The 23,496-nt window shown below is 35.4% G+C and overlaps 2 protein-coding genes across 4 annotated transcripts in view; one reads left to right on the top strand and one right to left on the bottom strand.

Annotated features, from left to right (window-relative positions):
- Positions 1 to 15,133, top strand: part of LOC125870160 (uncharacterized) — a 49,278-nt gene extending 34,145 nt beyond the window's left edge. For 2 of the 3 annotated variants that reach the window (XM_049550506.1, XM_049550505.1), the window contains 8 exons: positions 6,148 to 6,302; positions 10,576 to 10,788; positions 11,423 to 11,614; positions 11,693 to 11,893; positions 12,060 to 12,140; positions 13,655 to 13,793; positions 14,506 to 14,595; positions 14,692 to 15,133. In XM_049550506.1, the coding sequence (XP_049406463.1) occupies positions 6,198 to 6,302; positions 10,576 to 10,788; positions 11,423 to 11,614; positions 11,693 to 11,893; positions 12,060 to 12,140; positions 13,655 to 13,793; positions 14,506 to 14,595; positions 14,692 to 14,771 (1,101 nt within the window). In that variant the 5' untranslated portion in view covers positions 6,148 to 6,197 and the 3' untranslated portion in view covers positions 14,772 to 15,133. The remainder of the gene's footprint in view (positions 1 to 6,147; positions 6,303 to 10,575; positions 10,789 to 11,422; positions 11,615 to 11,692; positions 11,894 to 12,059; positions 12,141 to 13,654; positions 13,794 to 14,505; positions 14,596 to 14,691) is intronic. The other variant, XM_049550507.1, reaches the window with a different exon arrangement.
- A 954-nt stretch (positions 15,134 to 16,087) lies between these two features.
- LOC125870164 (alcohol dehydrogenase class-3) lies at positions 16,088 to 20,487 on the bottom strand. Its single transcript, XM_049550511.1, has 9 exons — positions 20,311 to 20,487; positions 20,037 to 20,173; positions 19,539 to 19,585; positions 19,097 to 19,422; positions 18,229 to 18,311; positions 18,073 to 18,148; positions 16,852 to 17,009; positions 16,462 to 16,623; positions 16,088 to 16,372 (listed from the first exon to the last, which is right to left on the bottom strand). Exons 1-9 carry the CDS (start codon positions 20,342 to 20,344, stop codon positions 16,256 to 16,258), a joined length of 1,140 nt encoding a protein of 379 aa, XP_049406468.1. The 5' UTR covers positions 20,345 to 20,487; the 3' UTR covers positions 16,088 to 16,255.
- Positions 20,488 to 23,496: the final 3,009 nt, after the last annotated feature.

Below are 23,496 nucleotides of genomic sequence, written 5' to 3' on the forward strand. Positions count from 1 at the left end.
ATTTGTTCTTCTTCTGTGATTGTTTGAACATCTAAGATGTTCAAAGATGGTCTCCAACTTTCTGTCTCCTTGTACAAAATCTGATAAAAATCCACAATTTCATTTCTGATTGCAACAGGATCTGAAGACTCTTCTCCATTAATCACTAAGGATTCTATAGTATTGTTTCTTTTGTGGGATGTCGCCATTCTGTGGAAGAACTTGGTGTTCTTATCTCCATTCTTTATCCACTGAATTCTGGATCTTTGTCTCCAATGGATTTCCTCATTTCTAGCTACTTCCTCATACTCCATTGCTATATGAGCTTTCAAAAGTTGCTCATCATCTGTTAATGCTCTGTGCACTTGAATGTTTTCCCACCTGCCAATTTGTTCCAGTAGGTGTTCTTTTCTGACCCTCCAGTTGCCTCTATTTTCTTTGCTCCATTCTTTGAGCTTCTTTTTTAAGAAGCTCAATTTTGAGGCTAGTATAAAGTCAGGACTGCCGGTCACATTAAAGGAACCCCACCACTCCTTAACTTTGTCTCGAAAGCCCTCCACATTTAACCACCACTTCTCAAACTTGAAATATGATTTTTTGAAAACCTCATCCCCACAGATCAGTACTATTGGATTATGATCAGACCCCAAACTAGGTAAAGTACTTTGTCTAATTTGGGTGAACATCTCATCCCAAGGAAAAGAGTACAGGAATCTGTCAATTCTTGAAGCATTTTTCTGATTTTCCCCTCCTCTCCATGTGTAGGGTCCCCCAAATAAAGGGGGATCCACAAGTTCCAATTCATTGATGCAACTGGAGAAATCAGACATAGCCTCGGAAATTCTGCTACAATTGGTCTTTTCAGATGGAAACCTTGTGGTGTTGAAATCCCCACATACCACCCATGGCCCTTCACAGAAGCTCCTCATTGCACCCAACTCCTCCCACAGTACCTTTCTCTCCCTCCCATCGCATGATGCATATACTGCAGTGATGAACCAGATGAGGTCTGGATTTAAACCACTGAAACTGCAGGTAATGCTTTGGTTTCCTCTTTCTACTGGTTCCCCTTTCCAATTCCTTTTGTCCCACATTATGAAGATACCTCCCTTACTACCTAAAGATTCATTCCACATTCCTCCCATCCATCTGTTTCCCCCCAACTGCTGCACATACTCCCCTACCTCCCCCCTAAGTTTCGTCTCCACCAACACTATTATGTCCACCCCCTCTTGTTGTATTCTACTCCTTACCAGATTCCTCTTGGTATCCATGTTGAGCCCCCTCACATTCCATGAAAATATTTTTAGCTTCATGATAAATGTGAGGTTGCATTTCTCCCTCTACTCCTTGTTGCACTCCTGGAATATTTATCTTTGTAATTAACATCAAAGATAAGATTCCTTACTTCTTTGGGCACCATCTGATTCTCACATGTCCCTAAGATGGGGTCTATTTTTGTTAACTCTTTGAGCCTCCTCTGATCAATTTTCAGAAGTAAATTGAAAGCTTCCTCTGTGCACCCCTCGAAAGCTACTCCAAACTCTTTGCTTAGCCTCAACAGATTTTTCTGTACCCATTCTGTTGCCTTGCCTTCGACTTCTTTGCTGCATTCCGAAGCATCACATTGAATGGGTGTTGGGTCACCCAAAATTGTGATTTGTTTCGAACTATTCTGCCCATATAGCTCAGCTTCTTCTTCATTTAGTTCTTCCAAAATTTGTGGAGATGCTTCAGCATTCACCTGTGTGTTAACTTCCGATTGTATATAATTGCTAATTGAATCTTTCACCTTTGTTTCTTCCAGCAGATTCTGATCAGTTGAGGAGTATATAATTTCATGATTTTTTTCCCAGCGATTTACATCGCAAATAAAAGGCTCAGGTTCTGTCGGGCAGTCTTTTAAAAATTGGGCTTTTAACAGGCCCAAATGACTTGGTCCAGGGTTTAAAACCAAGTGGCCCTCTATTTGTTCTGAAGTGGCCCCTTTGTGACTTTTTCACCCACGTGACTTCTTTCACCAAAAAAACCTTTTCTTCTCTGTTAGGTTTGACCGGCAGCTGAGAAAATGATCAAAATGGTCCTTAATGTATGGCTTTGATTCCATTTGGTCCTTAATGTATGGGCTTGATGGAAATGATCCTTTATGTATCATAAATTGTGATCAATTTGGTCCTTAACCCTAAAATTAATATTATTATTATTTTTGCCGTCAAAATACACAGAATATGTAAAAGATGCGCTCGTTCAAGACTTTCCTTCCCCTGTTTCCAAAAATTCCAAAATGGCACATCAATTTTTTTTAACCAAAAGGGCAAAATCGCTCATGACGGAGCAATTTTCTTCTGACAAAATTGACGTTTTTACTCCTTTAAAAAACATAAAAATCGTTGTCAATCCAAAAAATAATTTCTTTTTTCTTTAAAATTGCTGCTGTGATTTTATTTTTTTTACAACGCTGCCCCAACCGCGTTTAAAAAATAGAAATAGCTGCTATAGCAGCCATTTTCTTAAAAAAGTTTTAATTTTTTTTTATTAAAAACTCCCGAGGCGAGGACTGCTTAAAAATTAATGGGAAATCGCTCCACGTGTAGCGATTTTAGTTAATTTTTTAAAAATAATCGCTGCCATTAAAATTTTAGGGTTAAGGACCAAATTGATCAATGATACATAAAGGACCATTTTCATCAAGTCCATACATTAAGGACCAAATGGAATCAAAGCCCATACATTAAGGACCATTTTGATCATTTTCTCACCGGCAGCTTTTCAGACCTATGAATATCTCTGCACCTAGACAGATCTGATGGGTTCCTCCCTCGATACCCACCCTCGTCTCTTACCTTCCTCATCGTACTTTTTACGAAAAGTCACCGGCGATTCTCCCCATATAGGTAGAGAGAAGATGTTCTCCTCATCGGCGATCTCGATGGATGCCAGAATTTTTTTTGCCGGACCTTTGACACGAATCCTAGCCCAACGGAGATGATTTTTGAGATCGGTTTCTTCTTCTGTCTCGATCTAGCCGCCACACCGATCTCCAATTTCCTTCATTATTGGCCTTGACCAGAGATGTAGAGGCAACCCTAGAACTCGAATCCAAAACCATTCGAACTCATGGGTTATTGGGAAAGCCCCAATGGTCGGCGACCACCATTGAAGCTTTAATCTGCTCCCTTGTCTTCTCCAGTCACCCATCAAAACATGTTCTGCTGCTTTTCTGGACTGGAATTCAAAAAGAAATAAAATTCCATTCATATCATAGACTTGGACTCCATGCGCTCCATTCCAAGTCTGTTGGGCCCATCTTCTTACATCATTTCTAGTGGGTGTATCATCTTCTCCAAAAAGTTTCCCCACTAGACACGTGCCAATAGGTCTTCGTCTTCTAATTGGACTCGAGCTTTCAACATGCTGCCTTCTTCTGCTAGCTCTGTCTCAATTCTGGTCCATTTACTTTTCTGCAAAACGTCTCTATAACTCCTTCCCCCCCTTGTTAGCAGCATAGTCTGCCTCCCCTGATAATTTAAATGTTTTTGTTTGTTTTATACCCCTATTAATGAATGCTTCTATCTTCTTAGCTAACTTCTCCCACCCCTCATTGAATGCACTTTCTGGGAGTATAATAACTGCTCTGTCACTACCTTTAACTGAAATTAGAGACAGGTATCTCCCGTATTGATTGAATTTCAAAGCTATAAAGAAGTTAGTTGAGAAATCCCTGCATCTCCATGACTTGGCTGCTTTCCCTCTGATCCCTGAAGCCTCTGTTAGCCTTTTGCAGACCCAACCGAGTGCTCCCCTGCTAAGAACCATTCTCCTCATGTGATGCCTAGCATCTTCAACCCAGTCATACCATACTTCAGCTTTTGATCTAGACTCCGTGATGTCGTAAGACTTTCCCCCAGATCTGAAATAAACTCTGTTGTCCATCTGAACAGCAATGGAGTTAAAAAAGAGAGAAAGAAAGAAAAGAGAGTGGTATTCCGGTGAAAGAAGTCCACTGGAGAAAAGAAAAAACCACCAAAGTCCAGAAGGGACTTCAGAAGATTGTCTCGAAACTAGTGCCTGGGAGCATTTTCCTTTAACAAGAACTCAATAATTAATGGGACCCAAGTTTTCAACAACGGAGCTCGGCGTTACAGTTAGGAAAATATTATAGAAATGAAGAAATGGAGACCACACGTATTTTTCAAGAAAATTGTGACCTTACTACTATCAACAGAGAGAAAAAGAGGAAAATTAGAAAGCGAAAATTGATATCCTAAAAATAGAATAACATAATCATGTTAACAGACAAATGTATATAGAACTGGACAATCAAGAATTAATAAATTCAAATATCAAAATTTTGTTAAATAAAATGATCCTATAAAAAGAATCTAATGGATCATGTTACTCCAATTGACTTATATAATCCATGTTTACTGAAATTATTCACTTGTATAATTTTGAACAATTTCACTCTTACACCCTTAATTTCCACAAGCTCTAGGGGAAAAAAAATCCATGTGCATTTATCATTTTTTTGATTGCTTAGTAGTGAAATGGGAGGAGAATTTCGCTCTTAACCCAATTTTCAAACTTTAAATAAAAATTTCAAACTCCTACATAAAAGTATATAGTCAAAGCATAAGAACATAAATAAACAAAACAAAAGAAAGAGTGATAACATAATACAGCATCAATAGAAAATTATACACTTAAAAAGAGTGAAGAACATAGAAAAGCCAATAGCAATATATATACCTGAGATCATGAAGAAATACTTCGGTAAGGCTTTCCGAACAAACAAACAATCAAACAAAAATCTTGAGGAAACATTTATAGAGAGATTTATAGTGTCTACACAAAGAGAAGACACTCAGCAACACAGATTAGTTATTGAAGAATTGAGATCTACAAAGAAGAGTTGAGAATATAGACCAAGCTTAGCAGAGGAGGAAATAGAAAGCTAGAGAATTGTGAAGGAGAGATAGTGCAAAAGTAGTGCACAAAGTGAAACAATAGTGAGACATGTGTTTATTCATCAATGAAAAAAGGCCAAATTTACTGTACAATAAGTACTACCTTTAGTAGAATTAGAAGATGCAGTGTTCGTCCTTTGGTTGTTCATTTATTAATAAGGGTAATATAAAATAATATTTAATTTATACATATAATGTAATTATCGACGAGATTTGTTTTATTTATCACCGTGGTACTAACATAACTCCATTCCTAATATGAAGTTTGATAACTTCAGGCATTCACATATGAAAGTTTGTCCTTGTGAAGGCTAAACATCAAACATTTTCGTATGATATTTAATATGACTTGTAAATGAAAAGCTTAACATTTTTTTAGTGAGTGCATGTAAAGTTAATTATACTTATGTTTGTTTGAATCTTTTCATGTATGTCTGCACCTCAGTCCTTCCCTTTAATTTTTCCTTGTCTTTGAGCAATTTACATTCTTGTATTCAATCTCTACTTTGTTTGTTTAGCCAAAAGGTAAAGTAATTTGATCGCCTTAACTCACTATCCTTTAATAAATTCTATTGTTGTCCAGAATGACAAACAACTTTATGCACCATATTTCTAGAATGACTACTACATAACACATAAAGTTTGTACCATAATTTAGGGATATTTATGCACTATTCAAAAAAAAAAAGTATTAAACTAGAAAAAAATCAAGTTTAAATTGAAATATAAATCATTTAATTTGAATGAAAGATAAAAGTATCATGCCCGGATTCCAAAATTAATTATTAAATTATAGTCAATTATAATAAATTTAATCGTTTTAATTCACAATCCTTTAACAAATTCTATTGTTGTCTAGAATGACAAAATTTAATTATTATTTTATTTTTCTATCACATAAAGGGAAAAGGCTCAAATATGCCATCGAACTTTCAGAAAAGGTTCATTTTTGTCATCTGTTAAAAGTTTGGTTCATCTATGCCATTACCGTTTAAGAAAAGGCTCATTCATGCCATTATTTTTTAACGGTGGTTTGCAAAACCACTGTTAAAATGTATGTTCAGAATTTTGATTTTTTATTATAAAAATAATAATGATGTGGCCGGAGAAGCCCATTTATCGAAATCTTCGAGAAAGTTCGACCCAATAGTCCTGCCCGGAGCCCGAAGTCTCATTTTTGAACTCTGCGTCTCAATTTCAGCTCCGAGCAAATACAAGTTTCGGCAATCAAAAGGTTTGGCTGCTATAACAATGGCGTTATGGATGGAGGCAGGTTCAGAACCTAAAACAGAGAAAGAATTGGCTGATCTTGATGCTATCTCCTCACTCAAAGAGTCTACCGCTTTTGAACTTAAGGTTTTTATTTTTATACTTCTTTACTGTACTTTGATAACTCTAATTCATTTGTGTTCTGTTCATGCAATCGTATGTAGAACAACTTGTATCACACTGGTTTGTTATTTTGTTCCTATTACTGCCTGATGAAGCACTTTGGTTCAAATTTTATGCCTTATGTTGTAGTCTTTCTAGAAATATGGTTCATAAAATTGTTTGTCGGAAAAATTGTTATTCTGGACAACAGTAGAATTTGTTAAAAAAATAAATTAATTTAAGGGTGGTGAATTGAGGTGATTAAGTTACTAAACCAACAAAGTAGTTAACAAAGTAGTGTTTGAGTACAAGAATGTTAACGGCTCAAAGGCGAAGAAAAATAAAAGAGAAGCAAATTGGAGAGTCCTCTCGTGATGTTTTCATAGAGGTTCCTCCCTCTCCTCACTCTTCTGAGAGCGTTCTTTTATAGACCAGTGTCATAGTGTGAAAAGACTACACGCTAGTTCTGAAAAGGCTACTTAGTAGGGCCTGGCTGAGCTCCGATGCTGGGCTTGAGGTTGATTGGGGGCAAGCTGCTGGACTCGAGGTTGACTGTTGGTCTGCCGATGGCCATTATGAGCATACTTCAGCTGGAAAGTGATCGTTTTTAGGGAGAGATCCCACGGTTTCCCGGTTACAGAGCGGCTTCGGTTGTAGTGAGGTGAAATCGGTCCAAATCATACTAGGGGCTGCGATCCCAGTATTTGTTGGGTCTGAAGCAAGAAGGATCAACGTCTCTTCGGTTCCAATTCAGCCCTCTGTCATAGTCTGGTTCATCTGTTAGCAAAACGTGGATTTTTACTCCATACAGTGTGTTCATTTTGAGCTTTGAAGTCATGAGCTTGGGCCTTGGTACAAAAATCTTTAGTCATGAAAGATTCGCCTGGGATGCAGAACTGAGGCAAGCTTCCCAACCATCCCTTTACTTATAAAAAAAAAAGCAGAATTGAGGCAAACTTCATAGGGTTGTTCAGAGAGATATACTTGGGAGAGATAATGCAGTTATGATGGAAAATATTTTCTGAGAAGATGTTTTCCTCATTGAAACCATTTCTAGTGTTTGATTAGTTGATTACATTAAAATATTGAAAATATTTTCTGTCAGAAAGTCATATTTTGTTACAAATAATCCTACCTTGCTCCCTTGTTTGATCCAACATTTATATATTGTTATCAATTCTTGTGTTAAACCAATATCTGCAAAATGAATCCTCCACTTTGTATGAACTATGATTATTATATGGACCTACTTTTATACCTGTGAAATTTGTCATGGAAAACATTCTCCTCAATATCGAATGCACCCTGAGACATCGACAGTTTGGTAGGATAATCCCCATCGAAGGCTGATGCATGCAGACTCATAACATCGGGTTCATCTGAACAAGTACTTCTGATGTGGAGTATATATTTATATGTAAATATTCAATAAAAAGGTCTAAACCCATAATTTTAAAAATATAATAGGTTCAACGCTAAGAACTTTAAAATTGAAGCCATAGAGTTCAAATTCTAAATCCGACTCTGATCCAAGTTGCCACTCCCGCTGCATGATTTCTAGAGACCAACTGAACTTACAGCGAACTGGTATTAGATGAGTTCAAAAATCAACGGTGCTTTAAGGAAGAGGATCCTGAGTTTTGTTGACCTTAGCTGCATTCAAGTGCTTCTTTAGTTGTATCTTTGTATTAAGAAACAAGTAGAAAAATCCACGCAAAAAAAAACGAAGAAAAAAAGAGAGAAGAGTAGACAGGAGACAAAAAGAAAAGCTTTACCATTTTGTCTAGTATAGTACAAAAGAAGTGAATCAGTACCATTTGATACTAATTAACATAGGACACATTATTTCCTTGATACAAATGGAATCACTACAAGAACTTCTGTTCCTTTCTATGGGGCATGGGCAGAGGAAAAATCTTAGATTGCAGAGTACCTCTTTGTTGCCTTGTACCAACAGAACCTTCAAGTTGCTTTCTCTCATTTCCCCTTCTTGTTTTCTTTAATGTTGTTAATGGTGGTGTTCAGGCAAGCTTTTGCACACGTCAACTATTCCAATCCTCCCATTTCCCTTTCTTTTCTCTTCATTAGTCTCATATTTTTCCAAAAAAAATAAATATTCCAAATACAACAAGCCATAACATTCCTTTATGTGCCTTTTTTTTTTTTTCGGGTTTCTCAGTTTAAATATGATTTTTTCTTATGACAGTCATGTTTGATTGTTCAATCTGTAAGTGAATACACTAGCTTTCTCTAATCCATATTGATGAGTTATGGTAGAAATTAGGGGTGTGCAAAAATCGAACCGACCAATAAACCGAATAAAAAAAAGTGCTATTAGTTTATGGTTATTAGGTTATTGGAATAACGAGTTTTTAATGATTTTATAAAAAAAAAGTTATTGGGTTATTGGTTCAGGTTCGGTTCTTGAATATTGGTTATTGGGTAAATTGATAACCATTAAGACTGTAGTAATTACTACTTTACCCATTCATAAATATTAAATACTAGTTCTAGAAACGTGCTTTGCACGTTTATCCCAAAAACTTAATCGTCTAACATATCGTAAATGATAAATTTGGTACAATATATTATAGGACTTTATTTGTGTTATGAACTAAAACTCAAAACATACCAAAAGAGTAAAAACTAAGTTATCAGTTATCTTACAACAGCATATATACACAAAGATCTTATGATGCTACTAAAATTTTATACTATGTTATCTAACATAATGAAAAAAGTTGATTCCTTGATGTCCTTGTGCTCTCATCTGCACTAATCAGTGGTCTCTTTTTGTCGTTATTTATCCTTTTTCACCTAAACTTGAAGCACTTGTTTGAACTATAAGTTTCTATATTTATAGTAGTAAATAATGACTTTTTGTATGTATTTGATAATTATCATGTGAATTTAGTTAATGCTAATTAATAAAATATTGAATGCAACTTTAACTTTACCTTTATATCAAAATAAATATTGAATGTAACTTTTTAAATTCTTCTCCTTTTAGTGTACTGATAATAGAAAGTTATGTGAATTAAAAAATGTAATTGAAGTTGGATAAACCTCAAATAAATATGGAGGCATACATTTATATTTCATGATAAATTATGGGTAACTGTTATAAAATAAATTAGCTAAATTGAAATGCCAATAATTCCAATAGATCAATACACCCTTGCATATTTGTCTTAATAACAATTGTATCAGTAGATCAATACACCCTTCCATATGTTATTAATAACTATTATTTGAAATATTATCTTTTCCTATTCCAATTATATCATTGATTTGGTCCTCTTAAGTCTTTACTGTTACAAGAGTAACTTTTATGACATAGTCTTTACCCTTAATATGATATCAATTAGAAAATTAACTGTCACTTCGTAACTTACAGATGAATATGGTCACATTATGACTCTTTATCTTGCAATTAAGTTAGGAGGTGAAAAAGGTTGTGAAAATATTTTGATTAATTAATATTTAACTTATTAGATATTTTATAATATTTTAAATTAGGATAGGCGTAAAATGGTATTTCAACTTTTAACTATGTGGCTTCCCACTTTTAGTATAATAGGATATGATGATATGATGATTAATCTCAATACCTTACTAGTTGCTGTTTTTGCCCTTTTAACCTTCAATCTACGCTTCTTAGTGACTTTGAGTTCATAACTTTACATTATACAAAACGTCGAAACCTAAAGTAAGAACCTTATTCCACTTAATTTCTCTCTGTGTTACACTTGTATAGTTCTTTTCTTGTTAGTTATTACTATTTCTATTTTATGAGCATTAGTAAAGTTACATTATTGCCTTGTGTCAAATTGTTGGAGAAGGCATATATTTGTTTTATAAGCATTTTCTTATTGGTTAAACCGAAAACCAAACCGTTAAGGACCAAAACCGATAAACCGAAAACCTATAAAAAAATATCTTATTTTTGACACAAAAAAAAAATACCGAAAATATCTTATTGGTTTAGTATTTTTAAAAACCGAAAATTGATAAGCCGAATTGATAATACATAAAACCGAACTGAACCAACCGATGCACACCCCTAGTAGAAATGTTATGAGCAATGCCCTTCTTGGACAGCTATATGCACTTCATGACAATTGTTATTTCCGTCCTTTTGGATGTCTACTGCTTAGATCACCCTTTGTGCTTTTCCTTGATTATAGGGGGCACAGCATCTTTGTTGCCCAAATTATCATGAGAAAATGAAAAGTTGGTTGTCCTTCCTACATTGCAGGAGTTAGGTAATGAATATGTCAAGAAGGGCAAGGAGCATTACTCGGATGCTATTGATTGCTATACAAGGGCAATAAATCAGAATGCTTTAAGTGATGCTGAGCAGTCAATTCTCTGTTCAAACAGAGCTCATGTCAATCTTCTCTTGGGGAATTATAGACGTGCACTCCAGGATGCAGAAGATGCAATCAAATTAAATCCAAGTAATGTTAAGGTATGCTTTTTCTTACTATTCATCATGTGTCGAATTACAGGCCATAGTTTCTGTTAAATTAGGTCTTAGGCCTAATTCATACCCCAAAAGCTAGCTCAAAGGGAGGAGGATTGCCAAGCCTTATAAGGAGTCCACCCATCTCATTAACCACCGATGTGGGACTTTTGTCATTCTTTAACACACCACCTCACGCCCAGTGCTTAGCATTTGGTGCGTGGGCAATTTTTATTTTGGGGGTTCCAACATCGGGTGAGACGGGCCCTGCTTTGATACCATGTTAAATTAGGTCTTGGGCCTAACTCAAACCCCAAAAGCTAGCTCATGAGGGGAGGTTTGTCCGAATCCATATAAGGAGACCAAATTTTCCATCCCTCTGTCGATGTGGGACATCTTAACATTCCCCCGCACGTCCAGACCTCAACTGAAGCGTGAACACTTCTAAATGGGGGTCCATCATCGGTGAACAACATTCCCCCGCATGCCCAGACCTCGTTAACTGGAGCGTGGACACTATAATATGGGGGCCCAACATCGGTGAACAAAGAAATTGGAATGGGCCTGGCTCTGATACCAAGTTAAATCCAGTGCTGCATGTTCTTGGAGTATGTGACATATATTTGTACTTTATTCATAGGCTCTTTATCGAGCAGCAAAAGCATCAGTTTTTCTGAATCTTCTGGCTGAAGCAAAAGGGCTCTGCGAGAAAGGTCTTCAGCACTCGTCATCTAATGAAGAACTGAAGAAGCTTGCTAGGCACATCGATATACAGAAATCAGAAATGGAACGTCGTGATGCTGAAGTGTCTAAAGCAGTATCTTCTGCTAAGGTCTACTACTATATTTTTATTTGCATATAACAATTGTTCATTCTGGTAGCTTCTCACCACTTATTGTGAACTATACAGACCATTGTTTCTGCATTTGAGACTAGAGGATTGAAGATTGCGAAGCCCATGTATCAAGAACTCACTGGACTAAGAAAACCAACATTAGACAAAAATAATATTCTTCATTGGGCAGTTCTTCTTCTGTATCCAGAGGTCATGTCCAGTGACTTCATAGAGGAGTTCTGTGAGACCGACATGTTTTCAGCTCATCTTGATATGATATCCTTTGTTATATATAGATACAAAAATGACAAACTCAAATTGTTAAACCAAATGTGATTCTCTCTGTGTTATTACCAGCTTGACTAATCATTCTTATGTAACTAAAGCAAATTATTGTTTTTCCATTATCTTGAAGGATTTTGTTCTTCCTTAGCTTCCACACATGTTTTCAGAAGGTTGTCCACCTCTTCCTTGGGACAAAGAAAATGCTTACACTCGTGATGCTGTTGAGTTGTATTATGAGGTATATAATATTGCATCATCTATTGTTGCAACAATTTTTTTACTTTTTCCATTTTTTCATGTCGTTCGGAGAATCACCCAATTGCATATTCCAAAGCATCTACTGGGCTCCATTGAACATGATGTTCCACTACATAGATGGACAACATACTGCTGTGTGTTCAAAATCTGGCACATTAACTTAAAAGGAATTTCATTACAATGAAGTCTAAATAAAAAAGACACTCACATTGTTGTTGATTGAATTTGTGGTTTGACTTGACAAAATTAATAGGATTACTGTTGAACTTTTTCTTGTTTGAACTTTGAAGTCAATTGAATAAATATGTGTAGGTACAACTTGCTTTGTGGTTATGTATGATCTGATTGGCAAATTAAAAGTAGGCATCGGAGTAGATCTCTACTAAAAAGTCAAATAACACCCTAAATGAAAATACATTACTTTACATCAGTCTAAGAGGTGCATCGCCCTAGAATTTTTTGATCTATTGTACTTCACGAGGGAATGCAAGCCTTGTGAAAAAATCTATTATGAAATTGGGCATATAGCCACCACATTTAATTGAGAATGAAGGAACTTTAGATATGTAGTAGCGTTATATAGGAGGCTGGGGCACCGGCCTCTTTATGACTTGAGATATTTCATCAAGGTAGCGTGATTAGTTTTATAAACTGCTTATTCATTCCATTTTTGTGCCCCCCACAAGATGGAGAAATCAGGATTTGTTTTGTTTACAGTGTTGTCCATTGTTAAGTAGTCTTCGATACTCCATCTAAAGGGAAAATATTCCATGAGAGATCATTTTCATACCTGTATGTTCACATGATTATTAAGAAATCTTGCATATCATAAAGCTGTCATGTTGGGTTGCTGTTAATTTTATTTTTCTGCACTTGCTTTTTGGTGGATGCTGGCCAACTGGAACTTTACTGACTTCATGATGGTCTCCTGGGAGTACTACACAATTTTCCCATTTTCTACTGACTTAATGATAGTCTCCTGCGAGAACTACATAATTTTCCCATTTTCTACTGACTTTGTAGTCCAAATGATAGCAACCGTGCAGTTTCTGAATGCTCGTATAATGTGCTTGAGTTATTGGGGTAAAGACTGGGTTCTAGATTTGATATTTCATCCTTCTGTCATTTATTCTACCCTTAGGTTAAATTGTCTGACTAGGTGTAGATTGTTAAGGTGGTTTTTGATGGTTATTATGGTCCCTATTGATACATCTTTCAATCCTCTTAACTACAGTTACTTAAGGTCGTGTAGTAGACTGGTGAGGCCAAGAATAATCCAATATTTGTCTAATATCTGTTTGACTCGAATTCTTCATGCCAAATATGCAATTTCATTGGAAACTGTTGAGTTGATTAGAGGGATTCGCTATAGTGTGTCTATCAGGGATCATCTCTTAGTTTCCAGTTAATAAGCTCTTAGTGCTTTCCTGTTTTAGTGCCACCAGTTCATGTTGCTGTACTATGCTTCTCTGTTCTGAACTTGTGATTGAGCAGGCTTGTGCTGGTGTCTGTTTATCCAAGCGGGATATTCTTCAGTATCTGCTGGAAGGAACAGCTGCTTCTCATGTGGAAGACTTTGGTGATGAGGAGAGTGCTTCTGCTCAGAGTTCAACCAAGGGTAGCATTTCACAAGGTACACTCCCCCATCTCTATATTTCAACTGATGAAAATTTTGGAAGCTTCTCTTTCAAGATTATTGCAATTTCTAGTAGAACTGCTGCCTAGTGTCAGAAACAAGAGATCCATTGTACTAATTCAAAACACAGCAGATTATAATGTGTGCTCATCTTTGGTGGTCTGGTAGAAGGGATTTCCATTGTTTGGTTCAACCTTTCCTTTTTAAAAACAATATTTGGACTTCATCACATTGTTTATTTGAGTGTAATGAGACATAGATTTTATCAAACCATCACAGTTGTCTCGCCTTTTCTTCAACATGGGTTTGCAAATTTTCATTTTAAAAATATGATGATTTGCACTCCATTGCTGACTTTATATGTCTATGGATGAATTATATCCTCATACAAACTTCAAGGAACTAGGATGTTTCATTTGTTATATAAAATTGACATGCTTTTCAGCAGGTAGATATTACAGTCATGGTTCAAATGTACAAGTAGAGTGTTTGTGCAGTAAAACATTCAATGTCCTTAATCTAGAGGCAGATAATGTACCTCTTCTGTTCTGTGAAAAATATGGTGCATGTTGATGCACATAACTAGGTTTTTTCTCCCCCTTTTGCCTTGATTCAATGTTAATGACCTTGTTCAATCTTTTTTTGAGCCTTCACTATCGTTTTATGGACTTGTTCTATTCTTACTTTTTCGTCACTCAATTCTTTTCAGAGGATGGCCCTGGATGGGTTAAAATTAATGAGAAGACAACACTTTATAATGTTCTAAAGGAACCGAGTTGTGTAGTTCCTGGGCTTCCTGGTATGAGTTTATCCTTAGATGTATTTGCACTCTATGCAGACTGCAGTTCTATCACTCTAATCTAATGTAAGATTATTTTCTTATCCTTTGCTATAGTGTTTTGGGTTGTCTCGAGGAATTCCAGCTTCTATAAAGACTTCAAATCTGGAAATTGGTCTGCTCCAGAACTAGCATGAATTTGTCGTGGAGTTGCAAGTCCATTATGAGTTCCTATTGTCTTGCAAGTACACTCAATGTACGATACACTCCGTTCCATGTTTGATAATGCAACTGGGGTTCATTCGATATAAGTTGATTTTGTCCATGTAGAGAGTGTTAGGGTTCTTGCTCATATTTTGTAGATTACCAGCTGTGCAAATCTCTCCAAGGTTTCAGCTTTTTGTGGATGTAAAATTATGGGAAGTAAGGTAATTATGTTTACCTGTTAACAAAATGAAGCATGTTTTTGTCATTTGTTAAAAGGAAATTATTGGGGAGAAGGTGATCATGTAGAAAACTTAAAAAGTGTTATCTAATGATTTATTTCGTTGCTCCTTGCCCTTGCTAATTATTGATTTGATGAATGTTTACAAACTTCTTAAGTTGTAATGAAAATTTGGTGCATGTTAAAAGCTCCTTCTATTTTCACATCGAATACTAATAGTCCCTCATATTTGCAATGTTGGTGCACTTTAGGCCCTTTTGCAAATTTTCATCTATTTTTTTAATGTTGGTTTTGTCCACAATTTAGTTGCCGTTTGGCCATAGGAACAATCGGCTCACTCCAAACTACCACATTGCTTCAGTGTCATGGACACTACTTGTTATTTGTTGCAATGAAGATTCAATTGACTTGTAATACAAACTTATGGTTAGTTTTGATAGTTTTTAAAATTTATGGGTATAAATCAGATTTTTTCTAAAAAGTGAAATATGTTCCCAAATACTATGGCCAAACATATGGTGAAATTTCACCTAAATAATATTTGAAAATCTATGGCCAAACGCTAGCTTAGTGTATGAAATATTCAATCGTCTCCCTCTATGTTTAGTAGACATAGTAACTCCGTGTGAGAATATGAGAAGAGAGGTGCTTCTTGTTTTGCTCCGTCCAAACATCATTACAGCTAAATCAAAATGCTACCTTTTTTTTTTTTTTTTTTTTTTAACTATATCAATTTATTGTAGAGAATTGATGTTGCAAGAAAGAAAATTTTATACTGTAGTATGTGTGAGATCTAACGTGATAAACCTCTTGACGTAAAAAAAAATGCACCAATACTGTATTCATGGAGGAATACTTTGAATTTAGACCCAAAGAAGCGACTATTTCGAGCTTTTTCTCTCTCTCAATATTTCAGTAGATATATGAGCCCTTAGCAACGGCCAACGGCAAAGACATCGTACTTTGGAAAAGGGAGGATTCCATTTATGCAAACATGGCAAGGGTTTATGTCAAAGTCTAAAATCAGCAATGATGATGATGGTTCAGTTCAGCCTTGAAAGTAGAGCATTTAGTTGAAAAGATAATAAAATAGCATCCCCATTTAAAAAGAGTTCATCCGTCCCATGGATCCTTTTTTTCTTACTTTCTTTTTATTCCACACATACAATTAGGAAGGGGAAAGGGAAATAGCACAAAAACAGAAAGTCAGTAACATAAAGTGCCTCCAGACTTCGTTCATACAAACATATCCAGGACAACACGGAGGCAGTCCCCGTCATGCATCAGGTCAAAAGCTTTGTTTATGTCCGCAAGTGTCATGCTATGAGTGATGTATTCATCCACCTTGATTTCCTATTAGTAGTGGAAGAGTTGGATAAATGAATAGTGTGACTAAATGGTAAAATAAGGGAAGAAAGATAAAGAAAAGGGAAATAACGGACCTTCTTTAAATACTTGTCCACGAGGGAAGGAACTTGTGATCGGCTTTTGAAACCACCAAAAGCAGTTCCCTTCCAAACACGACCAGTTACCAGCTGAAATGGACGTGTAGATATCTCCTGACCAGAAGCAGCAACACCTACAATCACTGAGGTTCCCCAACCCTGCAATTCCAATAAAGATTGGACATGTTCCGCATTAGTATCTTGTACAATAGATTAATTTCTTCAAAAGGTGGGGACATTAATAGCATCGGAAGGGAAATGAAAAGAAGAAAATTGAAAGATAAAGGGGAATTGTGGGATAGGGAAGCTAAGCAATTTCAAGCGGAGTGAAGAAGAGGTGGGAAACTGAAATTCCAATTTTATTGATTAGACACTAGCATAATTTACCTTGTGACAACACTCTAAAGCAGCCCTCATAACAGAGACATTTCCTATGCACTCAAAACTGTAATCAACACCACCATCTGTAAGATCCACAATGACTTGCTGAATGGGTTGCTCATGCTCCTTGGGATTGATGAATTCAGTCACACCAAAATTTTTGGCTGCATGACAGTTAAATATATGGATCAGATGATGTGACAACTTATGCGCCATACAACAGAAAATAATTAAGGATACTAGAGCATGAAAACTGTTGTGGTGCTCAAGTTTGATTCAAATACTATTTCTTGAATAAGTCTGGTTAAATCTAACCAGACATACTTTCACGGCCACTTCAATCTGGCATAAGCCTCAAAATTATTTTGTTTAACAAGTTGTTTCCTCCTATAATCGGCACCCAAGAAGAGAACTATTATGAGATTACACAAGATATTTATACATCAGACTTTTATAAGAGCAATCTACTGCTTATCATACAGAAATATACAGATGATAATCAAGATATATGGCTGATTAAATCATGACCTCTAATCTGGAAGTTTCAGAAAGATATATTCAAGGTGTTGCTTCCATATCCCACTATGTGTCAAATGATTTGGCAAAAAATATCACATCTCTTGCTCAAAATTTTAAAGCTTGAAATGATATGAAATTAGCTAGAGAGAAGTCATGGAATAACAGCTTGAGCTTGAGAATCGACAGCAAAATCGAAGAGGAGAAAATGCAACAATGACATAGCGATGATGTAAAAATATTATCTAAGCACCTGCAAAACATATATCTACAAGTGCCCCTACAGATATACATCCAACTCTGAAATCATTTGTCGGCTTTTAACAAACATTTCTTCATAATCTAGAAAACTCTGAGGACCATCTGGCCCACGGTTTGAAACTCGGTGGCAATGGGCCCGCCCTTCTACCCTCCCCCACTTCAATTCAAGGTTTTGTTTGCAACAGCATACAAATTTGTGACGTGCACCTAATCATACATTATGAGACACACTCTTACCATTGAACCAAAGCCCTAGGGGATTTAGCTTTTGATTGAACATTAGACATTAGTAACTTGTATTTGAAGTCTACCAAGAAAGTGATCTTAGGACTTTGGAGTAGCTCAAGTTCTGACTAATCTGATGTAAAATATAGTTGGAACCTAATCATATACTTGCTATTCCTAAAAGTTCATAGTTCACAATCTTAGACAGATTGGACAAAGCTGTACCTCTATCGAACTTTTTGCTGTCAATATCAATTCCAATAATTCGTGAAGCACCAGCAGCTTTTGCACCCTCCGCCACCTAACAAGCAAATAGATAGATTGCATAAATATATTAAAGGAGCTTAATTATTTGACACAGTCAAATTCTTAGATACTTACAGCAAGACCAACTGTTCCCAGGCCAAAGACGGCAACAATGGAACCTGGTTCAACTTTTGCAGTGTTCCAAACAGCTCCAAGGCCTAAAGACAGAAAATACATAATGTAAAATGGGTATGGTAAGAATGTGATTAGCCATTAACAAAAACTAAAGAAAACAGAGTGTATTGGCTTCGGACGGGAACAAAGGGACATTGTTAGACGGGCATTCTATGATTTTTATTTCCTCCTCAACTTCTAATCTAGGGGAATAAACCAGCATGAAGTGATGAAAAATGATAGATAAGATGGACACCTGGATAAACAACCAAAAGACACTATGTTGTAACTCATAAAGATCAAATTACTATGACGATATGCTCCCTAAACAATATACTTAAATACATTTCCATCCTTGCTCTATCAATCATTTATACACTAAGAGCTCTTTCAATCATTTAAACACCAAGAGACCCATTACTATAACTTGGTTTTAAAATTCTTTTTTTTACTTCTCTCTTTTAGCTTTTATTTTGGGGTACATTCTCTCAAAATCCTGTCTTCCCTTTACATACATCTCATTGTCTCAGAAGTGCTCTCAATTTGGCAGGTGTCCGGTGTTGCAGTAATTTTGACCGAAAATTGAGCGATTAAGGAATCAAAAAGAACTAATAGAATGATGATGAAGTCACATGAAACCACATATTTCGAGGACCAATACAACAGTTTATTACATATATATTATTGATCAAGAATGGATTAGAAATGGACTTAATGGAGTAAGGGCCAGCATTAAATCAGAGATGCTACAGAATATGTTTCATGAATTAGCCTGAAGGAAATCACAAGATATAGTCCAATCACATATTAGGTTTGGAGGTCAAGTTACCAGTTGGAACACCACACCCGAGAAGGCAGACTTTCTCCAGAGGAGCTGTTGGGTCAATCTTTGCAACACTAACATCATGGACAACAGTGTACTGACTGAAGGTTGAAGTTCCCATGAAATGATAGATCGGTTTTCCATTGATAGAAAATCGACTCTTGCGGTCGTTCATCATAACTCCCACTCCAGTAGCAGCCCTTACTTTACCACAAAGATTGGTCTTTCCTGATTTGCAGAACTTGCATTCTCTGCATTCTGCCTGGTAGCAAGGTATAACATGGTCTCCTGGCTGAACCTCAGTCACTCCCTCACCAACACTTTCTACTATCCTGCAAATTTTAGAGGGCTAAGATCAAGAAAAAGGGTATCCAAATAAAACAATTATTTAGCTTCAACGGAAGCTACTACATTCAATAAAACACTATGACACAAAGAGAGCATGTACCCTGCAGCCTCATGACCAAGAACACATGGAAAGAGACCCTCAGGATCCTTCAAGGAAAAAGAAATATGTGTTAGATTGTGAGTAGCAATACCAAACAACAACAAATAGTTCAATAAACTAATGATCCTAAACCATTAACTCCAAACTTATCTTTCCCCAAATACCAATTTCCAGAAAAACACAAATGAATTGCAAGAAATTATCCACAAAAGAAGGAAACAACTAAAAATTCTTGGCATTCTGAGAAAACCCTTTAGCATAAATGGTGAGCAGAAACCTAAAATCTGGGAATGCATGTTTCAAGAAAATACTTTTGCACTAGGCTAATTTATTTTTTTGTGTAAGAAAGTAATGATATGTAAAAAGCTTCAACTCCATTCTCTGATTCATCAATCCCAAATCACTTAGATTCGTACCCATTCCACTCTATTCCTACGATTCATCAAATTTAACTCAAATCAAAATGAGCAACTACTAATACATGGAGAATTCAATTACCTTGCCACTCCAGGTATAAGCATCGGTATGGCAGAGAGCAGTATACAAAACTTTAACCCGAACTTCACCGGCTTGCGGTGGCGCCACCTGCACATCCTCAATCACCAAAGGCTTGTTGGGTTCCCAGGCCACCGCAGCTTTACACCATTTCACAATCCATAAACACACATTTAGCTACAAACTTTTAGGGTTCATAAAACTTGCAAGTGACCTACACACACAAAGATATGTATAGATAGTAAAGATGAAGATGCATAGAATATAGAAAAAGTACCTTTGCAGGTGATGACTTGACCTTGTGTAGCCATGATTTACAGACCACAGAATCAAAGAAAATAAAATAGTGCTTTAAAGATGAGTCTACCGCTAAATGCAAATAGATCTCATTCTTTATAGGACTTTCTGACTTCAATTATTAGTAATAATAATGCTGTGTTTGGATTTTTATTTTTATTTTTTCATGTATCTTAGCTTAAAATATTTTTCATTACGAAAAAAACAAATTTCGTAAATATTATTTTTAAGTTTATTATCTCTTTCCCAACATCCCAACCCTTCCGTCACATCCCATTCTATCTCATCTTATAGTGTGTTACTAGATTATATATAAAAATATAATTGGAATAATTTTGTTTTACTATTTACCAAATGTTAAAATATAATTACTTCTTTCATTTTTACTCATTTGTCTTGTTTAGATTTACACGAAATTTAAAAAAGAAAAAAATCTTATGATCTTAAATTAAAGATATGCAGATCTTGAGATCTTAAATATGTCAGGTTGAAATTATAGATTAAAATTTGTTAAAAAAGAAAAAAAAATAAGCGCACTTAAAAAGAAAGTAAACAATTTGAAACATATAAATGGAGTACTTAATTACAAAATACTAAAAAAGATCACTTTTTAAAAAAAGCTATTCTCTAAGAAAATAATTTACTTCGAATCAAACACATCCTGAGCTATTTGTCTTTTTGGAAAAATTACAGAAATCTCACATTTTAGTTTATTTATTACCATTATCCCCTATAAGTTTTACAAATCTCCAAAGTCCCTCATTTTCGCGCATCAGATTAGTGTATCAACACTTACATTATTGTATCTCGCGCATTAGATTAATGTATCAACGCTTATATTATTGTATCTCGCGCATCAGATTAATGTATCAGAGCTATATAAGTACTGATACATGTGCGAGATACAATAATATAAGCGTTGATACATTAATCTGATGCGCGAGATACAATAATATAAGCACTGATACATTAATCTGATGCGCGAGATACAATAATATAAGTGTTGATACATTAATCTGATGCACGAGATACAATAATATAAGCGCTGATACACTAATATGATGCGCGAAAATGAGAAATTTCTGTAATTATAAACTTTTAAGGGATAAATTGTAATTTTACAGTATGTGATTTTTGTAATTTGCTCTTGTCTTTTTTCATGCTAAGCCCAGCCCACTAGATATCTCATACCACCCGTACTTGCTGTTATTTTTTTTCCATACTTTTTTATAAACTTACTAAAACAAGCAATATATGTAAATATAATATTTTTTGACATATATTAAAAAAGTTCATATAAATTGAGACACAAAATTAAGAAAGTGGATCATATATTACTTCATTAAAAATACTACTTGGGACGTTTCTTGTCACGCTCCGAGCCTACACCTTGGACGTGGCCGACACTCGAAGACCATTGCTGGCCCCAAGCGAACCCTTGGCCTGGCTTTCTTAACTCAGCGGAAATCTAACTCAAGAGAATAACTCCATGCAATGCAAGGACATAAAACAACTTAACTGATAAGATCTGGCCTAAAAGGCAACTCGAGTCCCAAAATAGAATATTTACATATATACATAGATGAGAGACTCAAAACTAACTAACTGACTGACTGTCTATGAAACCTCTATAATACTGAGATGGATGTTGGAACAGACCCCGCAACATCCTAATAAAACAAAACTAGGGAAAACGAAATAACAGAGTCCTCCGGAATGCAAGGAGGCTTACCACTGACTCTGGAGTGCTCAGCTGGATCAACGGCGTGCTGGATGCTGATCCTGGGTACCTGTGTCTGCATCGTCATAAGATGCAGGCCAACTGACATCAGTACATTGGATGTACGAGTATGTGAGCTGGAAAGCTAAACAACAACTTAAGCTTGAAAGGAATACAAAGGAACTCTTACTTGGCTCTGCTCGACTCAGGAATAACCGAACTCAATATAAAGCAATAAGGCACATGCAATATATATAAAGCTTGTAAAACACTGTAAACAACTTAGTTCGTTAAAGATAAAACAATAACAAACTCAACTTTACTTATATAAAAGTAATAAAACTTTAGTGGAAGATTCTTTAACAGACAACCACCACTATGAGCCCTAGTGATGATACAACGTTTTACCTCACGTTGCCCAAGGACCATCATATACCTTGCCGTGATATAGGACCTTACTTAACTTAGTGGATCCACTAGCTTAATCTTACGTGATCATCTAAAAAGAATNCACGATAGAATTGGGAATTGGTGTAATTGGTATAATTACTCTCTTTGTCCTGTTTGGTAGACCAAGTAATTACTTGGTAAGAGGGGAATTGGGTGTAATTGAATGGGAGTAATTGCACTCCTCAATTCCCAAGGAGGGTAGGGAATTGAGTGTAATTACACTATGTAATTACATAATTTTTTTAATATTATATCTTTTTAATATATTTTTGTTTGAAATACCAAGACACTTCCTCCTCTTTTGTCTGGACATTTTCATTTTTAAGAACGGCACATCAACAAACCCTGTACTTCTTCTTTCAAGTAAGATTTCTTTCTTGTTTCATTTTACTTTTCATATTTTGATGTCTAGGTAGATTATGTATGAATTTTATCTTTGTATTTTCTCCTGTTAGTTTTTGGGATTAAAATAAATATGAGAATTAATTTTTTTTCTTTAATTTCTGATAATAATAATAATAAATTAGAAAATCGATTATAACAATCAGTTATACATAGTAATATTATTTATTCAAAATCTGATCTATTTTAAAATTTAACTGTGTAATAACATTCGTCCAACCAAACAGGACAAAGGGAATTATACTGTAATTACACTGTGTCAATCAAACAGGTCAATGTATTTACTAGACTGTGTAATTACTAGGCTGATAATTACTACCCTAGTAATTACACCAATTCCATTTACCAGGTGGCTTTCCAAACAGACCTTAATAAAACTTTTGAGTAATGATATTTTACTACTCCATTAAAATTCATACATCTCTTTTTTCTTCCTTTTATTACTTTTAATTTTCTAAACCCACCATTAAGCTTCATGGTATATATATTTGTTTTATTTTAGAGCTCATATTTTTGAAATGTCTTGTTATACCTTATTATTGATAATATTATTAGTATAAAAAAATTAAATGTTTTGATATGTCTGAAGGAACA

Source organism: Solanum stenotomum, chromosome 7 (genome assembly GCF_019186545.1).
Source record: "Solanum stenotomum isolate F172 chromosome 7, ASM1918654v1, whole genome shotgun sequence".
NCBI lineage: Eukaryota > Viridiplantae > Streptophyta > Magnoliopsida > Solanales > Solanaceae > Solanum > Solanum stenotomum.